The 22981-nt window shown below is 40.6% G+C and overlaps 1 protein-coding gene across 1 annotated transcript in view; it reads right to left on the bottom strand.

The window, feature by feature from the left end:
* Positions 1–22981, bottom strand: part of FSTL3 (follistatin like 3) — a 47727-nt gene that overhangs the window by 3104 nt on the left and 21642 nt on the right. The window contains exon 4 of the mRNA XM_072111112.1: positions 14209–14436. Coding sequence (XP_071967213.1) covers positions 14209–14436 — 228 coding nt within the window. The remainder of the gene's footprint in view (positions 1–14208; positions 14437–22981) is intronic.

The raw sequence follows: 22981 nt of genomic DNA, 5'->3' as shown, positions 1-22981 counted from the left end.
GCCCTGGTGACATTGAAATCCCTGATATATGTGGTTATATTTTTTGGTATGAATATCTGTAATTATGATATGGTAAGTATGCACTATTTTTGCAATTCTTCACACTTTTATGGAGTTTTTCAGTGTGTGGATAACATGGCTTTTGCACCACACCATGTGTCTCTTTTCCTCACCATGTGTCATGTTATTGAGGTTTCGTCCATTCAATACATGATACCTCTAAACACATTCCACAATTTTTGTTTCAATTTTTTTTTATTATTCTTTTATGTTTGGTATTGTGGTGCATTTATTGTTTATATGTTTATGAGTGATATCACATATGGACTTTATTATATATCTTATATATTTATACTACTAATATGGGGATCCTAGACAGTATAAATGTCATACAGTGTTAGTTATTTGAATTATTATATTATAATCTATATATGTACATCATGTTACTGAGGGTAGTGGATCTGTACAGAATTTGTTCCACACCTAAATGGCCACCAATTGGCAATTCTGATTGGTCTTCAACAAAATGGGCGTTGTGAATGTGCTGTGTGCATGATGAGGATTTGCCCCTTCTCCCACTTGCGCGAGCGTCACTTTCGGATCTCGTGATACTACGTGTATTGTGGATGCCGTGACGCTGGCGGCCAGAAGTGGGATGACCGCAATTCCCGGACATGTGCCGCAACCAAGCACCTATCACTGTAATTGATTCCACCTGCTTTTTACACATTAAATGCCACATTTAATGTTTTTTAACACACTGTCTGCACACCCCCTGCGAAGCATGGTGGGAAACGTATGTTGGGGTGTCGGACAGTGTGAATTGGTTGGCTAACATGGCGTCTGGTGGGTACTTGTCAGTTTTACATGTGGTTTGACTTCAGATTGTCTATGGGTCTATGGCTGTGATATGGTATTCATCTTTGGACAATAGTGATGCGCATTACCTTATTTGCTTCTGAGTTTACAGCCCAAGTATTCTAGGAATAATAAACAGCGCCTATTTGAATTATATATTGTTTGCCTTCCTAGTTATATGCACACTGTCCGTTTTTTGGTTACGTTTTTAGATGTCTCTTTTAATGTTTTTTTTTTAAATCAGATGTATTTTTGTGATGAATTGTAAGATTAATTCTGTAATAAAGATTTTATATTCATTTATTGAAGTTTATATGTGCCCTCTTCAATGGAGGTTTTGTAGGGCTAAAAAGGTGGTGGGGCGAGCAGACGAAAAGAGCCTGTACACTTCTTCTCTGTGACTAGCTCAAAGGAAGAGAGTGAAAAGGGTAAGGTACTGGAGGCAAGTGGATTAATGGAGTTAGTGGATTGGGAAATTATTTCCTGGCCAACGCAGTCAATTTTATCTTTAAAGTAGCTGGCAAGATATTCAGCCCAAAAGTCTGTGATAGGTGGCTGCACCTTTATGGTTAGTACGGAATAAATAGTATCGAAGAGCCTTTTAGGATTGTTAGTGAGAGAGGATATTAGATTAGTTAAATAGACCTGTTTAGCAAGTTGAATAGCAGAGTTATAGGATTTGAGCCTAAATATGAAGTGAAGAAAATCAGCAGAATAGCGTGATTTTCTGCACAGACATTCAGCCCTCCTGGAGCACTGCTGAAGGAAACGGGTTTGTGGCGTGTGCCAAGGTTGCCGACAGTTGTGTCGAAAGGCTTGAAGTGAGGGTGGTGCCATCTCATCCAGGGCGCTTTTGAGAACATGATTATAATGGTTAGTAGCCAGGTTAGGACATGAGAGAGAGAGGAGATTGGGGACAGTGATGACGGCACAGTTTCTACAAGGTGGTAAGCACTAATGCCACGTGGGTACCGGTATTTGTGATGGATGTGCAAATTCTGTACAGAAGAAAAACTATTTACAGTGAAAGAAGGTTATGGCCTGAAAGTGGAAATGCAGTATTAGTGAAGTCAGATATAGAAGAGAATCGAGCAAAGTCATGGATGTTTTTTTCTAGGTGGGTAGGAGAATCAGAGAGTTGAAAGAGTCCTAGAGAGGTAGTAAGTGATAGAAGCTGAGATGGGGAGATGGGGCTGTTCATAGGAATGTAAAAGTCTCTCATGAGACAGGATCCACCTTTCAGTGATAGCCAACAGGTCGAAGGACTTAGAAAGAAACAGGTCATGAATGGACTCAAGTTTATTGCACACAGAGCGGGCGTTCCAAAGGGCACATTTGAAAGGAGTTGTAGGAAGAGGAGGAGAGAAAGTAGAGGTAATGCATTGATGAGGTTAGCAGGGTTCCTAAGAGGGGTGGAAAGTTTGTAGCTGAAAGAAAGAGGACCAGGGTTTGGAGAGATATCACCTGCTGCTAGTAGAAGAATAGACAAAGAAAGAAGAGATTAAGCGATTTATGTGAAGGTGATCTCTGCTTCACAGCAGCATCAGATGGATTATGGTGGTTAGAAAAACTATAGAGAACATGAGAGGCGTACAGTGGTGAAGGAAGGATTGAAGAGCTGATGTGAATGGAGAACACTGATGAGATAGATGGACAAAAGGAAAGAAGAAAAACAAGTAACATCAGTAAAATGACATCAAAGAGGTAGACATAAATGCTAGATAGTGAAAGTGGGGATTTGTTTGTAGTTCTTTGCAAGCTTTATCTTGCCCTTCTAATTCCCGGTTTTATAATTGCCATTATCAAAGTATTGCATGACACTCAAGCTATAGGACACTCACGCTAAAGGACGATCTGCAGCCTTAGGCTTGGCAGCCTAGACAAAACTAAATTTAAGGAAAGGGCCAGAGGTTGCCATGACAGCCTCAGGTCTTATGAAGACCCGAGGCTGTCTGATTTTACTGTATTTTTTGGACTATAAGACGCACATTTTAGCAAGAAAAAATCTTGCTAAAAAGTGCCTGCGTCTTATAGACCGAAGGTCAGGAGGATCCAGATCTCCGATCTCCCAGAGGGGAGAGCCTCGGCAGGACCCACAAGACCTGATGTCAAAAGGATGTGACTGATCACATGCTTCTTATATCACCACAGGTCTGATGCTGCCGAGAATGGGGACGTGCTGCACTGGGACAGGGTAAGAAGAAGAGGAGGGGAGGTGGAGGGTTCTGTATGTGTGTAGTACTTCCCAGTGGGTTTCTTATATGTGTATAGTAGAGCTGTGTATGTATTTATGTGTAGAGTAGTTCCCACTGTGTTCTTTATGTGTGTATAGTAGAGCTATTTATGTATTCATGTGTGTAGTACTTGCCAGATTGTTCCTTATGTGTGTATAGTAGAGCTGTGTATGTATTCATGTGTAGTACTTCCCAGAGTGTTCCTTATATGTGTATAGTAGAGTGTGTGTGTATTCATGTGTGTAGTACTTCCCAGTGTGTTCCTTATATGTGTATAGTAGAGCTGTGTATGTATTCATGTGTATAGTAGTGCCCGGTCAGTGTGTGTGTATGTTGCAGTGCCCACTGTGTATAGAAGTCCACAGTGTATGCAGCAGTGGTGAGTGTGTTCCTATTTCTGTTTGTGTGTGTATAGCTGTTCTGTGCGTGTAAATGTATGGATGAAGCAGAGCTGTGTGTGTAAATGTATGGATGTAGCAGAGCTGTGTGTGCTGTGCTTTAGTGCGACCAACAGGGATATTTTAATTGGTTTAAAATATATTTTTCCTTTTTTGGAAGCATAAATCTGGGGTGAGTCTTATAGTCCGAAAAATACATGTGCTATTTGTACATTGTAATGAATGATGTGGTAAATCCCCATATACTGCCATACAGTAGTAGTGCAGTATATGGTAGGATCAATCAGACAACCAAGGGCTAAAGTACCCTAGGGGGTCTAAAAATTATATTAAAAAACCTTAAAAATTCAAATCACCCCCCTTTCCCTAGAACTGATATAAAATTAATTAAACTGTAAAAATTATAAACATGTTAGGTATCGCCTCCTCCCATAATGTCCAGTCTATCAAAATATAATAATGGTTATTCCCGGTGTTTAATCCCGTAGCGCCAAAAGTAGAAAATAGCACTTTTCTCCGTTTAAAGAAAATATTAAAAATTCAATAAACAGTGGGCCAAACAGTACTAAAAATGGTAGCAATGAAAACGTCATCAAAAGTTGCAAAAAATTACACCATCCACAGCTCCGTACACCAAAGAATGAAAAATTTATTAGCGCCAGAATACGGCAAAATTTAAAAAAAAAATTTGTACAGGAGGTTTTAATTTTTGTAAATGTATGAAAACATTATAAAACCTATACAAATTTGATATCCCAGTGATTGCAAAGAATGAAATAGACATGTCATTTGGGGTGCACAGTGAAAGTCCAAGCCCACAAGAAAATGGTGCAATTGTGTTTTTTTCGACATTTTCACTGCATTTGGAAATTTTTTCCTGCTTCCCAGTACAGGCAGTCCCCGGGCTACACACAAGATAGGGTCTGTAGGTTTGTTCTTAAGATGAATTTGTATGCAAGTCGGAACTGTATATTTTATCATTGTAATCCCAGCCAGAACTTTTTTGGTCTCTGTGACAATTGGATTTTAAAAATGTTGGGTTGTCATAAGAATCAGGATTAACACTAAAGCTTCATTATAGACACCTCTGATAACTGTTACAGCTGATCATTGTAGCCTAGGACTAAAGTACAATAAATTACCAATATCCAGAGGTCCGTTTGTAACTAGGGGTTGTAGGTAAGTCGGGTGTGCTTAAGTAGGGGACCGCCTGTACATTAAATACCGTCACTATGAAATTTGTTTTTTTGAATCAAATCTTTTTTTATTGGTTTTTTAAAAACATTTTATACATAACCACAACTTCCCACTTTACCTTCCCACCCTCTAACACAGATACCCTCCCCCCAACCCATACCCTTTCCGGTGCAATTGCATAGTAATATGGCATTACAGGAGTTCAGTGAAAAATGGATACACAGCTAATAAATATACAGCATTTAGCAATTACAAAATATCATATTATTAACAGTACACATGTTCTACATGAATGCTGATAGGGGATGACGCCTCAAGTGTATTGAGGGGAGTCCCGGCGTATCCAGCCAGGGGCCCCAAATGCGTTCGAATTTTGTATTTGCTTTACGTTTACAATAAACAGACTTTTCCAACCGTATAATGTTGTTCAGTTTTTTAACATATGCCTCCAACCTTGGTGCACGGGGACGAAGCCAATACATAGCAATAAGCTTCCTTGCTTGATACAGCATTCTACTGATACCTACAGTTACTCCATCCTCCAATTCATCCTGTCCCAACAGACCTAGCAGGCAAACCATCGGGGATGCCGTCAGTGTCACTCCATAGACTTTAGTAATCAGCCTTAATACTTCTCCCCAAAATCTTTTGAGTTTTCTACAATCCCACAGCATATGAAGTATGTGGGCGTCCTCCATACCGCATCTGGGACACAAGTCCACTTCACGCAAACCAACCCTGCATAGCCAGTGAGGAGTACGGTATACCCTGTGCAGTAAATATAATTGAGAGAGCCGGTGAGCCTCACATAGAGATAACGAGGGAACGATGGAAAGTGCCTCAGTCCACTGATCATCTGACAAAGGTCCTACATCTTCTTCCCATTTTTCCCTGATGGTAAGGGGATTCTGTGCATGTTGGGCCTCCAACAGCGTACTATACACCCTAGATATATATCCTTTTGTGCCATCTGCAACCAGTATATCCTCAGTCAGCTCGTGCGTTACTATATGTATGGTCTCAGCCCTATTTTGAGTTTCTAAGGCATGCCTTAGCTGCAGGTACTGATAAAAGGAATCGTGTGTAAGATGAAATTCCTCCCTCAATTGATCAAAACTTTTGAGAGCACCCTCCAGGTACAGCTGATGTATCCCGTGTATACCTTTAATCTCCCACCTCTGGAAGCCCTCTAGTTGTGCTACTTCTTGCAGATCAGGGTTTTGCCACAGTGGTGTGAACCGCGTAAAACCGTTCATTCTGAGTATACTCTTAATTTTCTGCCATAATTTACGTATCAGTGTCACAGTGTGTATACGGTCGGGTGGTCTACCCTGTGCTCCTAGTTCTAGCAAGTATAACGGAGGTCTACCACCGCCATGGTATCTCAGTAGTTTTTCAGAAGAGGATCTAGCATTTGTTAGACTCCAGCCTTTCAGGTGTTGAAGTTGCGCCGCTAAGAAATACAACCACGGATTTGGGACCGCTAACCCCCCTTGGTCTTTAGCTCTTTGTAGGGTTTCTAAACGAATCCTGGCCGATTTCTTACCCCAAATAAGCGTTCTGAATAATCTTTGTATTTTATTAAAGATTCCAGTTGGAATCCACACAGGGGAGTTGTGGAGAGAATATAGAAATTGAGGCATAAGCACCATTTTACATAAATTAGTCCGTCCTATTGCAGATAGGGGGAGGCGACACCACGTATCTACCTTGGATGCCGCTCTCACAAGCAGAGGGTCTATATTAAGTGTTACATATTCTGACACCCTAGGCGAGATCCAGATGCCTAGGTATTTAAAAGTAACGACCGATTGGATTTGGTGCAAATCTAGGTTGGGTGGGATGGGATCTAATGGCATCAGTACCGACTTGTGCCAATTTATTGTTAGACCAGAGTAGCGGCCAAAATCATTCAGCAGAGCCATGATTGGGCCCAGAGAGCGCTCCACATCTCCTACAAACAGCAGCATATCATCTGCGTAGAGGGCGATGCGTTCCTCCAGTGTTCCATAGCTAAATCCCTGTAAGTCTGGAGAAGACCTTATAAGGCAGGCTAGGGGCTCTATAGCCAGGGCAAATAGGAATGGGGATAGTGGGCACCCCTGTCTAGTACCCCTGTGAAGTGCAAAAGACTCAGACAAAAGCCCATTTGCTCTTATTTGTGCTCTGGGTGAGCCATATAACATCTGCACCCATTTAATATACTTGGGTCCAAATCCCATTTTCCTCATGATCGCCCATAAGAAAGGCCATTCAACACTGTCAAATGCCTTGGCGGCATCCAGCGATAAAATTGCTCTGCTCCCTTCTCCCTCTTGCTGTAACTGTAGGTTTAAAAATAATCTCCTAAGATTAATAGATGTTGACTTGCCTGGCATAAAACCAGTCTGATCTCCATGAATCAGTGTCAGTATTACCTTGACCAACCTGTTTGCCAGTACTTTAGCTATCAATTTCACATCATTGCACAACAGTGATATTGGTCTATATGCATCTGGTAATAACAGGTCTTTGCCAGGTTTTGGTATAACCACAATGATGGCATCGCTCATGGAGCCAGGTAATTCACCCATTCTTTCGGCCATTTTAATTACCTCTAGTAATTCTGGTAGTAGTAAGGAGCTATAGGTTTTAAAGACCTCCCCCGGTAAGCCATCCGCCCCTGGAGCTTTTTCATTCTGCACTGTTTTAAGGGCCTCCTCTAATTCTTCCAGATTAATCGGGGCCTCTAACATCTGTCTCTGTTCTCTGGAGAGTGTGGGCATATTGATTGGCTCCAGAAAGTTCTCGATATCTTCTGGTCTATCCCTAAGTCTAGAGGAGTAGGTGTCTTCATAGAATCCCCGGAACACCTCTAGAATATCCTGATCTGAAGTAACTATTTCCCCACTTATAGAAGTCAGTGAACGCACCCTGTTAGACTCTGTCTGCGCTCTTATTACCGATGCTAGTAGCTTGCCCGTACCTTCCCCTCCTTCAAAATATTTCTGTTGGACGAAAAACTTCTTAGCCTCGGCTGTTGCCATTACGTGAGACTTAAGAAGGTCCTGGGCTTCTATCCAGTCTGCCTTAGCTTCCTCCGTTCCAGTGTCTACAAAGCATCGCTCAGTGTCTCGTACCCTTGTTTGTAGCACCTGTGTATATGCCCTCTGCTTGGAATTGTGAGCAATAATGCCTTTATTAAAGCAGTCTCTGATGAATGATTTTAATGTGTCCCACACTATCAGTCTGGAGGTGGTGCCAGTGTTAAATCTTAGAAATTCCTTTATTTCCCCAGGTATCCTATCTGTCGGTCGCAGAATCGGTATCCAGAAGGGGTTAAGCCTCCAGAGGCGCTGTCCCCCCCCAGTGTCTGCAGCCATTTTAAGCGTAACCAACACTGGGGAGTGGTCAGACACACTTCTAGGAGCGTATTCCACCCCTGCCACCATGTTCAGCATTCTATCGTTCCCAATTGCCAGATCAATGCGGGACAAGGAGTTGTGGGAGCTCGAATAACACGAATACCTTCGTTTCGTGGGGAATTTATGCCTCCAAATATCCGTCAGTCCCACCTCAGCCAGAACCTTAGCCAAGGAAGTGTCAGGACTATTAGCAGGGATGTTACCTCTATGATGTCTGTCATAATATGGGTTAATGTAATTATTGAAATCCCCTACCAAAAGTACAGGGATATCTGGGAATTCCATAGCCACCGATATAATTTTATTCAATATAGTTGAGGAGTAAGGTGGGGGTATATATACTGCTACCAGTAATATCTCCCTTGCATGTAGCATACATCTGAGAGCAATAAAGCGCCCGTCTGGGTCGATACTACCGCTTATATACTGGAAAGGTATCGCTCTGTGTACCAATATGCTCACTCCTCTCGCGTGCGAAGAGTAAGTAGAGTGATACGCGGTTCCCACCCAGGATCGTCCCAAGCTAGCTATATTAGTGTCTGTAAAGTGAGTTTCAGATAAGCAAATTACTGCAGGCTGATACTGCTTTAGGGCAGTTACTACTGCGTACCTTTTAACGGAATCGCCCAATCCCCTGACATTCCAGGCTACTATATTTACTTTAGTCGCCATTATATGAGAGGTCTAAAAATAAATTTGCTGTGCACCTAATAATACTCTGCAAATACCCGGTTAGGAACCAACATACAACAAATAAACACAAAACCACGCGCCGTAGGCGCAACCTTGGGGAAAAAAAGTAGCTGCGGCCTGCAGTTTGCCTGCTCGCAACATAGTGCAGTAGTGAAGAAATCATTACAATGTAAGATAAAGTCACTGATAGAGCATGACCCGCTATTCAACTTTAACTATGAATAATTTGCACCCTGCAATTATTTTTTAGAACTCAAACATGCATATACTTGCAGCTCCTGGGTCAGTGTCCAATTTGGCAGACAGCCTATTCACGTTGAGGGCTACGCCGTCGCAGTTCGTTGTCGTGAGCATCCAGCCAGGATGTAGCTTCTTCCGGTGAAGTGAAGAAATGCGTAGCTTGCAACGCCACCACTCTCAGCTTTGCTGGGTAAAACATAGAATATGGTAGATTATATTGGCGCAAGCGCTGTTTCACCCCCATAAATGTGGCCCTTCGCTTTTGAACCTCAGCTGAGAAATCGGGGAAAATTGAGATCCGGTTTCCATCAATGCGCAGGTTTTGCTTCTCTCTCGCCTTTCTCAGGATGATATCTCTATCCTTGTAATGTAGAATGCGTATGAGCACTGGTCTCGGGGCATTGCCTGGAGGCAGGGGTCTGGATGGGACCCTGTGAGCACGTTCCACAGCAAACAGCGGAGTTAGGGTTTCTTTGCCAAAAACAGATACAAGCCACTGCTCAAAGAATTCACCCGGGTTTCTGCCTTCCACCTTCTCCGGTACCCCGATGAGGCGCACATTATTGCGCCGTAGCCTGTTTTCTATATCATCTTGTTTAGCTAGCAAAGCAGCTATGGAAGTATGCATACGTGAAACATCCCTCTTGACTGGTGGGAACTGGTCTTCCACTTCTCCTACCCTGCCTTCTAGGGCCCCCATTCTCTCTGAGACCTTTTGCATGTCATGACGTATAATATTAAGATCTTCCTTCACACCACCCACTAGCATTGTGAGTGAGGAAATGGCATTATTACAATTATGCACAGCAGACAGTACCTCATGGAGAGTTGGTTCAGAGCCTGTGGCAGCAGGATGTGAGGAGGCAGCTGCCTGTTCTTGCATCATACGCTGTCCACGTGGTGGTCTTGGGGTGTCTGGTGCCTTAGACCTCTTTGCGGCCGCCATATTGGATTGCGGGGTCGGCAGAACCGGCCAGTCCTCATTCCTCCGGTCTCCCCCTGCGGTCTCTGACTCCGGATCCAGCTCACCTCCCGCAGGCAGCACGTGGGCGAACCTCTGAAGACGGGCCGCCACCTCTGCCGGGTCGATGGCCGCGCCGCGGCCCGCACGCTGCTCTCCACCGGTCAGTTCCTCCGGCGCCTCCCGCGCCTTCTTTTTGTTCCCCCCGCCGGCCATGGAGGATCGTGGGGCTCTCCGGGCGTGAGTTCCTCGCTACCGGTCAGTCTTATTAGCAGGGTGCCGGATAAAACAAGGATGTGTAGCGGGAGCTCTGCCAGCATGCGACCGCTCACATCCTCCGCTAAGCCACGCCCCCCCACTATGAAATTTGTAACGCAGAAAACAAGCCCTCACACAGCTCTACATGGAAAAATAAAAAACATATGGATTTTTGAAGGTGGGGAGTAAAAAATAGAAACGCAAAAACAAAAATGGGACTCGGCTTTAAGGGGTTAAAGAAGATCAAAAAAGATTGTAAACTTTAGTAAGAAGATTCAAGCATTAATTACCCCATTATATTTGGCCAGGCCACTATATAGGTCACAATATCTTTATATCGCTAACTTGATTTTGACATTGTTTTTTTCGACACAAACTCATGTTGATGATACATTTTGGTTTATATGGTTTGTATATGTTTATGATACAATACTTAGAGGGCAGGAAAAATTAGGATTTTGAGAATTTTAGACAGATAGTCGTACCACCCAAATCAGTTCTTTGTTTTATCATGTTTATTCTTTATATAGGCATCATATTTCAAATGTCCCTTTATTTTATTAGGTAGTTTGAAGGCTCACAAAATTAACAGCAATTTTCCATAAATGATTCAGAGAAAAACTCAAACAATTCAAAACAGCTTTAACTTCCCTCTTCTGTTTTATTTTTTTCCCCTAAACTCCTCCCAAAAACCAGAGGTTTAGTCTTCTGTTTACAGATGTGTATAGGGCTTGTTTTCTGCATAACAATTCAGTATACCTAGTGGTGCATTTTAATTCTGTGCAATTTACTGGAAAGCCACAAAAAAAATTCCTAATTGATGAAAAAAAACACAGTTGGGCTATTTCCTTGAGGCTCTGTTTTTATGCTTGAAATGTACAGTCCAAATGACACTTCCCCCTTTATTACTTGGGTCAGTAAGATCATGGAGAAAGACATTTCTATAGGTTTTATTTTGTTTTTAAAACATTTTAAAAAAATGTAAATTCCTGAATCGCCATTCTGGCACCCATAGCTTTTTCATTCTTCATTCTACAGAGCTGTTGAAGGTGTCTTTTGTTGAAAAACGAGCTGATGTTTTCAGAGATTTCAGTATACACATACTGTATGACCTTTTGATAATTTTTTATTAAGTTTTATGTGGGGAAATTGTGAAAATGGTTGGCCATTTCGGGGCACAGACATACCTATGCTTATGACGTTTATGACTGTATATATTTATTCATATTTCCATTTTAGGGAAAGAGGGTTGATTTTGACTTTTATATTTAAAATTTGTTTATATATATATTTTATTTTATTTACAACTTTTTCAGGTCCACTTGGGACTCTGATTTCTCATACAAAATACTGCAATACTACTATAAGGCCATGGGGGAAACAATCCTAGCCAATAAGACAATGCCCACATGGAGGGTGAGGGATTGCAATGATCCAAGCCAACATAACCATACAGTACTTAAACGGATTGCAGTAGGTGAAATATCAAGAGTAAAGAGAAAAGAGTTCTACCTGGCTTTTGAAGAGCCTAGATTTTGCAGAAATAGATTTCAGGTGCAATATAGCATTTTCAGAGCCCCTGAGATACTGAGAACAGTAGAAAATTACCATTTTGGAAACAACACTCCTGCAGAAACTTGTAAAGAAGAAAAGTATTTTTAACCACAGGGCTCAGAATAAGTTAATGGCCCCTAAAAATGAAAAATGCAATGTTCCCCAATAAAACATTGTTTTAGTTTTGTTCTGATTTTTTGTTCAGTTTTGTTCAGATTTGTTTTAGGAAAGAGTTGCTATTTTGGAAGGGCAGATTTTGTTGAAATAGTTTTTGGGTGCTATGTTGCATTTTCGAAGCCCCTGAGATAGGTAAAAGACCCCCAAGGAGTGAGCCTATTTTGAAATCTACAGCCATAAAATAATCTGAGTTATATTGAGGATTTTAACCCAAAGATGTTGAATTTGAAATAATTTATAATAGTACACTGGGTTGTTTGTGGGCTTGAATAGATTTTCAGATCTACTGCTGTAATGCTGGCTATGCCGTCCAGCTGCTGTGCAGCTTATGACGTCCAGGTATGTGAAAAAGCATTTAAGTCTATATATAATGGCTGGATGCAATCGGTAACTATCATTCTCATCCATTAAAGGGGTTGTCCGAGCTTTGAAAAAAACTATATGTGGCCGAGAGCAGGCTGCCTAAAACAATAAAGATGTACTTACCTTCCAATGCCCTCCGGTATCCAGCGCTGCTGTTGCTCCGGTCCGGGTGCCATGTAAACAAACATTGCCGCCAGAGCAGCGCTGCATTCAGCTTCCGGCCACACCCGACAACCTTCCGGCCCCCATACACAATGCTGTACCCAGCCACGGCCGGCCGGAAGCTGAATGCAGCGATGCTCCGGCGGCCATGTTTGTTTACATGGCGCCCGGACCGAAGCGACAGATACTGGAGGGCACCGGAAGGTAAGTACATCTTTATTGTTTTAGGCAGCCCACTCCCGGCCACATATACTTTTTTTTTCAGCCAGTTTCTTTTTTTAAAGCCTGCTCACAAAATGAACAATAAAAATGAATAAATGCCATTTATTTCAGTTATTATATGTTAAGGAAAAAGTATTAGTTACTTTTGTAAATACTAATGTAATGAACACTTCACCTGCCTTATATTTCAGTTTTGCTAAAGTTTTTAAACTTTTCTGTCTTTTTTTTTTAAAGAACTCAAAAAAAGAAATTCAAATGGTGGTGTGAATTATGCCATACAATGCATCTCTTCTTACAAAACTCATCTACTGCTCTATAATATGGTACCTGTACATTAAACTGCGTGGGAAGCTTGCTTTAAGATCTCCGCATTGCAATATGTAGTTTTTTCATACAATGGCATTGAAGGCAGTTGTTATTATTATGCTATTAGATGTTATATAATGGTTTCTATTCCCAAACCCTACTAGACACTTTTTCATTATGCCAAAAAAATTATCAAATATTTTTAAGGAATACAGGCAGTCCCCGGGTTACATACAAGATAGGGTCTGTAGGTTTGTTCTTAAGTTGAGTTTGTATGTAAGTCGGAACTGTATATTTTATCATTGTAATCCCAGCCAGAACTTTTTTGGTCTCTGTGACAATTGGATTTTAAAAATGTTGGGTTGTCATAAGAATCAATATTAACACTAAAGCTTCATCACAGACACCTGTGATAACTGTTATAGCTGATCATTGTAGCCTAGGACTAAAGCACAATAAATTACCAATATCCAGAGGTCCGTTTGTAACTAGGGGTCGTATGTAAGTCGAGTGTTCTTAAGTAGGGGACCGCCTGTAAACATATTCCAAAGCACTTGCCATGTAGAATACTTCTGATAAGATGGTATGTTTAGATTAGATGGGGCTTTATAAGCCTAGAGCTTAATAACAGTGCTAGACATAATACATTTTCTTAATCTTCAGCCGTTTTTAATGATAACCACATGAGTGCATCTAACCAAAATAATTATTGAGTTAAAGTTGAAAAAAATGTGAACATGGAACAAGTTATTTCTATATAGACGATGAATGGGAGATCTAAGTCCAATCGTCTTTAGAACAAAAAGGTAAGAATAGGAATAAAACAATTATAATATCATAAAATGTAACTGGGGGAAAAAATACCCAATGCTCAGCCTACACTCTATTTTTTCACTTGGCTAGCTGCGTGCCACAATATTCACCAATGATTTGCACATGAGACACAAGAAGAATAAAGATAATCAATGTTGAAAAAAATTACTTTTGTATTACAGATAATATTTAAGGGCAATTATTAAATAGAAACAACAACATCCTACAGCCATTTTATATCATAATTATATTGTTTTACATTGCCTTAAATTTTCAGTATTTTCTGACAACAGAATAAGTACATCATCAGTTACATTTGCTACTTGTAAACATGAGAGTGTAGAGAAAAGGATAAGTGTATTAGATACCTGCACAGCTGCCAGCATGACGAACTCCTATTGAGTGTCCTAAGAAACAAGTGGCTCTTCTGAGATGACAGGCTGAGGGATAAGTGACATTGTTGTTTCCACAAAGCATGTAGTCAGAGGCAAGAGGCATTGGACATTGAGAGGTGCGACATATTACACAGTGGGCACTTCCTGTCTGGTCCACAACACATGAATGAGTACCCGGGCAAACCACATTGGAACATGACTCTGAAGGGAAAAACATTGACAAATAGACAATATATTAATTCTCCTGAAACTGCTGCAGCCCTGTTCCATTTTTTCCCCTGCACAATAGCCACAATAAACATTTTAGTTTATAGACATATATAACAGTTTGTTTTCTGTGTCCTACTGGCAACATTAAAGGGAACCTACCACCACAAATCTACCTATAAAGGTAGATTGGGTGGTAGGTGGATCAATGGGACGTGAGGATAGCCCTTTTAAGGGCTAATCCTCACGTCCCTGCACTTTTTTGATAACTTTTATTAGATATATATTCAAATTTACTTATGCAGCTACTGGGGCGTGGAGTAGCCGCATCTGAGGTTACACGAGGCGGCTACTCCTCGCCCCGGTAGCCTCTTTTCCCCTCCTACTCACCCATCTTTGGCGCGCAGTTCCGCGTAGCTGCACGCCCTCGTCCGGCGATCCTGCCGTCTGCGCATGCGCAGAAGAGCAGGCCCGCGCCTGCGCGGTCACTGCTCCGAAACAGGCGCGGGCCTGCTCTTCTGCGCATGCGCAGACGGCAGGACCGCCGGACGCCGGCGCGCAGCTACGCGGAGCTGCGCGCCGAAGTTGGGTGAGTAGGAGGGGAAAAGAGGCTACCGGGGCGTGGAGTAGCCGCCTCGTGTAACCTCAGATGCGGCCCCAGTAGCCGCATAAGTAAATTTGAATATATATCTAATAAAAGTTATCAAAAAAGTGCAGGGACGTGAGGATTAGCCCTTAAAAGGGCTATCCTCACGTCCCATTGATCCACCTACCACCCAATCTACCTTTATAGGTAGATTTGTGGTGGTAGGTGCCCTTTAAATAAATCCATGCAATGTGATGGAAAGCTTAAAAAAATCCAAATGCAGTGAACCAATCAAGAAATGCTAATTTCTTATGAGCGGTAAAGTTCAAATGATACATTCTTTTTATTCTGTGGATCAGTAAGATCATGGAGATATAGTTTGTTAGGTTCTAATACCTTTTTAAAATTTAACTCTATGGAGAAAATGTTAGTGGATAAATGAATTCCAACAACTGGTTTCAACATTGTCCACTTTCCTTGCACCAAAATAAAGATTAAAGTAGAGGAGAGATAGAGAGATCTGTATGGCTGTGATATTACAACCTCACAATTTGGAAGTATCAAGGAGTCTGCCTAATACACTTCCAAAATTTATGTCAGAAACATTGAAACAAGGCAGTGCGGTCCTGGTAACAAATCCAGTGCAATGTTCCAGGATACATGTCTAATCTGGCAATCCACTCATTGCAATTGAGCCTTATTTACTTGTTTAGTTTAAAGCAATATCCAACATAACCAAAGTATTGTGCCTTTTCTGGTACAAAGCATCAACCCTACAAGGGTATCATCAATGAAGTTATAGATGTATGTAGGATTCATATTGCCAGATTCTTTAGTGCCGATTTATTTTCCTACCCAACATAAGTCGATTTACTTTCCTACCCAACAGAAGTATTGTGCCTCTTCTACTTATTTTTACATCACCACTTTATACCTCATCTTAATTTTATCTACGTTTGATTACTGATTTATTTCTTTTTTTATTATGAGAATAACTTGGACAAATCAAATAACTCCCGGGGACTCATTAAGGAATTTATAGATTTTATGTCTAATTATTAAGGCATAGAAAGCAACACATGTAGGAGACACATTGCAAGGTTTATTTTCTTTGAATCTTGTTTCATTCTAGCACAACACAGGAGGTGGAGCTCATTACACAGCACCATGCTGCAGCCATATTAAATAACTGTGCGCTAGTTTCTCTATGCTGCGAATGAATGCTATCAGTGTGTTTCTTTAAGCCGGAGGAGTTAGGAAGATGTAAGACATGTGTTTGAGCGGACGGACTGTTCCTTCTCCTGCTGCCAAGTGTTTACACTGATTTCTGCTGCTTTTCTTAAGAATACAAAATGTGTTTCTTTCTTTTCACTTTCCAAGAAAACGCAAGAAAGAAGGGAAAAAAACTCTAGAAAAGGAAACAAAAAAAAAACATTCCCTCTAAACAGAACAGACAAATGGAAACCTTCTTGCAATTATGGATTCTATCAAGTTAATGTATCCGAATATTTTGCCCAAAGACAAGAACATGTTTTTACTTTAACAAATCGAGCCAGCTGGTTAATCTCTCTAAAATCTTGTAAATAATAATTTCCCGAAATATATTTCCCAACATTTACCACTGCAAAAAAAAAAAAAATAGAGTCTCCATGAAATGTACTCAGTGTTTGGCATAATTCAATACAATACATCTGTTTCCCTGTTTTCAAATTGTCACTGTTATAGCCTTTTCACACCTGTTATATATATATATATATATAACAGAACTCACCATTACATGGCTCACCTACTTGCCCTACCCCTCTCCCATCATACAGCAGACATCTCAGTCTAATATAGCACAGTACTTCTGCTTCCCTCCCTCAGCCATAGTCTTTCTTCTCCAATGTTTAGCGGTGTGAAAAACAATCTTGTGATTAATGATAAGCAGTATAAATCGAAAAGGCAGGGGGAGCAGTGAAATGCTGAATAAAGGAAACCTGTCATCAGTATATTGTCAGGCACCATGACACCTTCTTTTTTTTTTAAATCAAATGTTTTATTAAACGTTTTAATCCCCCCATTTTACAACCCCAACAAATATAACATGAACGGAAGTATAAACATAATACTGCCACAGGCAATAAATTATAGAATTATACAAACATATTTTGTAATTGTAAAAAACATTGCAAGATAATTACATATATCAATATATGCCCTTATAATGTTTATATACTGAACGAATAATTAGGCATATTTACCATAACATACTCCCCCCCCCTCCCCTGCAAGCCAGCTCCCCTCTAACCTTGTGTACCCAATCTTGTATTATTTGGATAGCTTTATTATTACCTATTTTGCCAATGATAACTGGTATTCCAGACTTGCCCCTAGTCTTATAAGAGAGGCCGAAGGCAAACCAGGCGTATCAGACCACTTGCCCCATATTTTTTAAAAATTTTGGTAAGCCGTTCCTTTTCACATACGTACTATACTCTAATCGTATGATCGCATTTAGCCGGTCTATAAATTCTCTCCTATCCTGAGGCCTAGGCCTTATCCAATGAGCAGCTATGACCTTTCTGGCTTGATACAGGGAGCACTGAACCGCTTTATTATTGGGCTGTGTCAGATTATCAACCCTCAACACTCATAACAGGCACGCCAGTGGGTTTTCTTCAATAATTATGGAAAATATTTTGCATAGCAACTCTAAGACCAATGTGAAAAAGAAGAAGGTGGGACATACTACGAGCCTCGCTGGGAGAAAGAATAGGCACCAGTTCTGGGGCTATAGACCACTGCTCCTCCTCAATAGGACCCACCTCTCTGTCCCATTGTGCCCGACATTTTAGTGGGATATCCTTTGTGGAGTCATTAAGTAATACTGTATAGGAGTAAGATATCAGGCCTTTAGTAGAGTTTGCTCTCAGTATTCTGTTCAATGCCCCATTAGAACCCACCTCTATCTGTTCTACCCTGATCTGTGTCTCAAAAGCATGTCAAACCCCCATGACACCTTCTAGTTTTTGTTTCTTTTATGACCCAGTATTATGGCATCATCCAGAAATTCAACTTTAAAATGAGAGGTAAATTGAGAGGTAAATTGTTTGGAAGAAGTCAAGGAGGTAGAGATTTTAACAATGAAGTTGTGCTCTCTCTTCCTCAAAAAGCCCCCTTCACTGTAATTTATGATCCTGCATCCAAAGATACCACTAACCACATCTGGTGAAGTCTGATACATGATCTCAATCACAGAGGAGGAGGCCTTCAGAGTTGTGCACCTTGACTTTAGTGTTAAAATCTCCACATCCTTGACTTTATACATCCAATTTACATCTCACTTCAAAGTTGAATTTCTGGATGATGCCACCACACTGGGCCATGAAAGAAACAAAAACTAGAAGGTGTCATGGTGCCCGACAATATACTGGTAGTGGTTTAATAGGCCAATTGCTGATGACAGGTTTCCTTTACTCAGCATTTTACTTCTCCCCTGCCTTTTCCATTTATACTGCTTATGCATCTTATCATTAATCACAAGATTGTTTTTGACACCGCTAAACATTGGAGAAGAAAGACTATAGGTAGGGAAGCAGTAGTACATATATTTATATATAAACATATATTTATATATATAACAGAACTCATCGTTTGTACTTTACTGAGAATCAGTGCCACAATATCATACAAAAAATCATCACTTGTTCTTGGGGATGTGGTAGCATTTAAAATGTAACAAATAATTGGTAGCTAATTTTTTTAAATCCTCTAACATTTCCATTAAAAAAAATCTCAAGTCCAATGAAAAACATAAGTAACAGTGGGTACGGAAAGTATTCATACTCCTTTAAATTTTTCACTTTTTGTTTAATTGCAGCCAAAATAGTTCTTTTTATGCTTATTAATATACATTCTGCATGGATAGAAACCAGAAATGTACATATTGTTGCTAATTAATTATACAATAATAGCTTAAATATATCACATGGTCCCATATATTCAAACCCTTTGTTGTGACACTTAGAGTCATGACGTCTAAGGAATTGCCAAAGTAGCTCAGAGACAGAATAGTGGCAAGGCACAGCTCTGGCCAAGGTTACAAAAGAATTTCTGGAACACTCAAGGTTTCTAAGAGCACATAACCTAGCCACCATAATCCTTAAATGGAAGAAGTTTGGGGCGACCACAACTCTTCCTTGACCTGGATGTTCAGCCAAACTAAGTAATCGTGGGAGAAGAGCCTTGGTGAGAGAGGTAAAGAAGAACCCTAATATCACTGTGGCTGTGCTCCAGAGATGTAGTAGGGAAATTGGAGAAAGTTCCACAAAGTCTACTATCATTGAAGTCCTCCAACAGTTGAGGCTTTATGGCGAAGGATGCCGACTGCAGCCTCTCCTCGGTGCAAGGCATATAAAAGGCCGCAAACAGTTTGCAAAAAAACTGTTTTCTGCACCTTCTTTCTAGTGTACATTGCATGCACATGTATGGAAGTGTCCGAGACACAAATTTCTGCACTGAAAGGGGCTGTCCGATGCACAGTCAAACCGTGCAACATATTTATTATGAAGAGTCCAATAGAAGTGTGTTTCATGCCCCATGTTAAAAGGTGCATCAAAAAAAAGTTGGTGCACTCTTTCAGAGCAGTGTAGGGAGCACCAGATTCTTGATGAACTGGTGTCACAAATCCTGAATCTAGCGCAACCTGCATTTTTTGCAGTTTGCACTGATTTTGATAAATGTGGTCCAATGACTCTAAGCAAACAGCTAAAAGAACAAAGCAGTGGATTCAGAACAATGAAGGTGTGCAGTGCCTTGCATCCCATAGGGTTAACTATCCTATCCTGCTTGTATTCAGAATAAGGCTGGGGGAGGTGAGGCATAATTGTGACATGTGCAATGCACTGATGTACACGAAAAGACCTGACATGCTTGCTGTATACTTTTAAATATTCATCACATATTGCAATCAACTTGGTTTTACTATTTACTAATGGTATTTGATGTTTTCCTGCTAATTTAAAAATGCTATAATTATTTTATTATTTTCTTGATTTTATGTTGTGTTGGGTAACTGCAATGTTCTGTGTCTGCATCTAATGTTCCTCACACAATGAGTACTTATGCACCTGCCCAAAAACATAGTTTGTGAAATTGTTTTAAAATGCTGGCAAGTATGCTATGACAAATAGTGCTGCCAACTTGATCTGTATATATTAGCGTCTGTTTGGCAGCATAGTCAGGGGAGCATAGACATGTGATCATGTTTAATGCACTACTGAGGGAAGTAGAAGCTGTCATAAATAGCAGGCTTAATTACTCTAACTCTCATGTAAATGTTGGCAAGGGCACAGGCATAGCTATAGAGGTGCATAGGTTGCGGTCTGACTGCAGACTTTAGTTTTGTAATGGACCTAGAAGCTTAAAGTTATGTTTCTGTATATGGGTACCTAGTTTGATCTGTTTGTGGGATAGTGCCTAACTTGCTGATCAGTGGGAGTCTCAGTGCTGAGACCCCTACAGATCACAAAAGCGAGGGGTCTGTAGGACCACTCGTCACTCCGTCAGTCTAATGGAGCAGATGACCGCACATGACTGTTCTGCTCCAATAATCTCTATGGAGCTGACAGAAATTGACAAGCGCCGGACTCACCGATCTCCGTCAGCTCCATGGAGATTAATGGAGCAGAACGGGCATGTGCGGCAGTCTGCTCCATTAGTCTGACGGAGTGATGACAGCCCCGAAAACCAAGATCTCGTTTTCACAATCAGAGGGGGTCTCAGCACTGAGAGTTAAAGGGTTTTCCCCTGATCGAAAGTTAGGCCCTATCCACGGGATAGGGCCTAACTTTCGTCCGTGGGAAAACCCTTTAAATATGGTTTCGTATGGCGTCTTTTGCGCTAAAGAAATTTCGCAAATTTGAGACAATTTGAAAGATAAATGACCCCCGTGACTTCATTGTGAAAGTGATGTAACCATGTACAAGCACAATGAACTCCGGACCCAGATAAGTATACAAGTTTTATTTATAATGAGCACATAGAAACAACCTAAAGGGGCGACACAAATCTATAATAACCTGTCAGTGGTTTAGTGTCCCAAATCGCAGAGCTCCTAAATACAACTGACATGCTGTTCTTTTCAGCTACACTGTTTCATAATAAACTGCCAAATCTACAAAAAAACATACCATACACACAAAAAATGTCTTGACTTGTTGTGTATCTCCTTAATTTCTAATTATGATATTACTACAGCATTTATATCACAGTCATTAAGCAGTACAGTACATATAACACAAAGAACAGTGCTTTTCTTATATACCACAGGGGGATTGTAGCATAGTGCATTTATCCCAATTAGTTATTAGTGCAAGGAAGTTACTGTATTTTTGCACTATAAGACACACCTTTTAGCAAGAAGAAGTGCCTGAATCTTATAGCTGAAGGTCAGAAAGATCCAGCACAGCCAGACCCTCCTGATCTTGGAGATCAGGTGATGATGACAAAGTCATCACCTGATCTATGAGAGCAGAGCCTCTCGAGTTTTCTCTCCCTGTCCGATCCAAAATTAGTAATTTTTTAGTAAGACTAATCACACGCTTCATCACTGTATGGTCCTTGTACCTTTACTGACCCTGGGGCTAGGTATGTATAAGAGATGAGTGTGTATGTGAATAGATAGATGTAGTAGAACTGTGTGTTGATGGATGTAGCAGAGCTTTGTGCCTGAATGGATAGATATAGCAAGCTATATGTAAGTGAATGTAGCACAGCTGTGTGTTTGGAGGGATGTAAAAGAGCTATGTGTTTAAATGAAGGGATGTAGAAGAGCGTTGCAAATGTGTATGCAATAGCCCTGTGCTTGTGTATATGAAACGTTAATTGGATATATTTTTCATTTGAAGACTAAATCTAGGGTGCATTTTATATTTAGGGGTGTCTTATTGTCTTAAATATATGGTATAATGTTTGATATATACAGTATCTTTTTACACTACTGTAAAATATATAGTAGAATATATTACTATATTAGAATACATTATATATATTATATTAGAATACACTACTGTAAAATATATAGTAGAATATATTACTATATTAGAATACATTATATATATTATTAGATTAGATTAGAATACACTACTGTAAAATATATAGTAGAATATATTACATCATGGCAGGGACAACTGATAGGCAAGGGTAGGCGCTCTCCTACGGTGCCACCTTACTACTTGAGCTGGGAACGCCATCGTGGACCAGAACTCTAAAGACTGTTCAATGGTATGTGGTCGGGCTATGGGCTGAAGAGAAAGCTTCAGGAGCGTAGGTAGGTGAGTATTCATTTTTATTATTTTTTTTACTTAATGGCCACAGACCTGGGGAAGGCGGAGAGCGGATCGCTATGCCTTTTATCAAAGAGGGGATGTGTGATGCTAAGCGCATATCAAGGGAGGTGTAGTGCTCCTGTTCCCCAGTGGCGTAACTAGAGTGCTCTGGGCCCAGGGCAAAATCCCCAATAAGGCCCCCCTCTTTATGCCCAAAAATGCATTGAACCCTACTCCCCCATTTTTTACTTTAAAACTGGTGACAGATGACGCCCTTCATTTTCTCCGCTGCCACCATTTATGACCATATCTATCTTCCATGTTATCAAGTCCACAGTATATACAAGATAGATATAGTGGTATCTTTTTGGTAGTACTTAGAGTTTCATCCAATCTATGTTCATTGACACAGCAGTCACCTAGACTTCTGATGTTGTTATGTACTGTATATATTATAATATATGTGTCTCCTAATAATAATAATTCCTTATTTATATAGCTCACACAGATTATGCAGCGCTACACAGAGCTTGCCAAATCGGTCCCTATGAATTTTCTTTTGTATTCTTTATTTATTGTTTGACAAAGGTTGGTGTGGCCGCCGAAACGTCACTTTTTGTACTTTGAAACAAATAAATAATTT

This window comes from Engystomops pustulosus, chromosome 1 (genome assembly GCF_040894005.1).
Source record: "Engystomops pustulosus chromosome 1, aEngPut4.maternal, whole genome shotgun sequence".
Classification (NCBI taxonomy): domain Eukaryota; kingdom Metazoa; phylum Chordata; class Amphibia; order Anura; family Leptodactylidae; genus Engystomops; species Engystomops pustulosus.
This window is presented reverse-complemented; position numbering and strand designations above follow the sequence as displayed.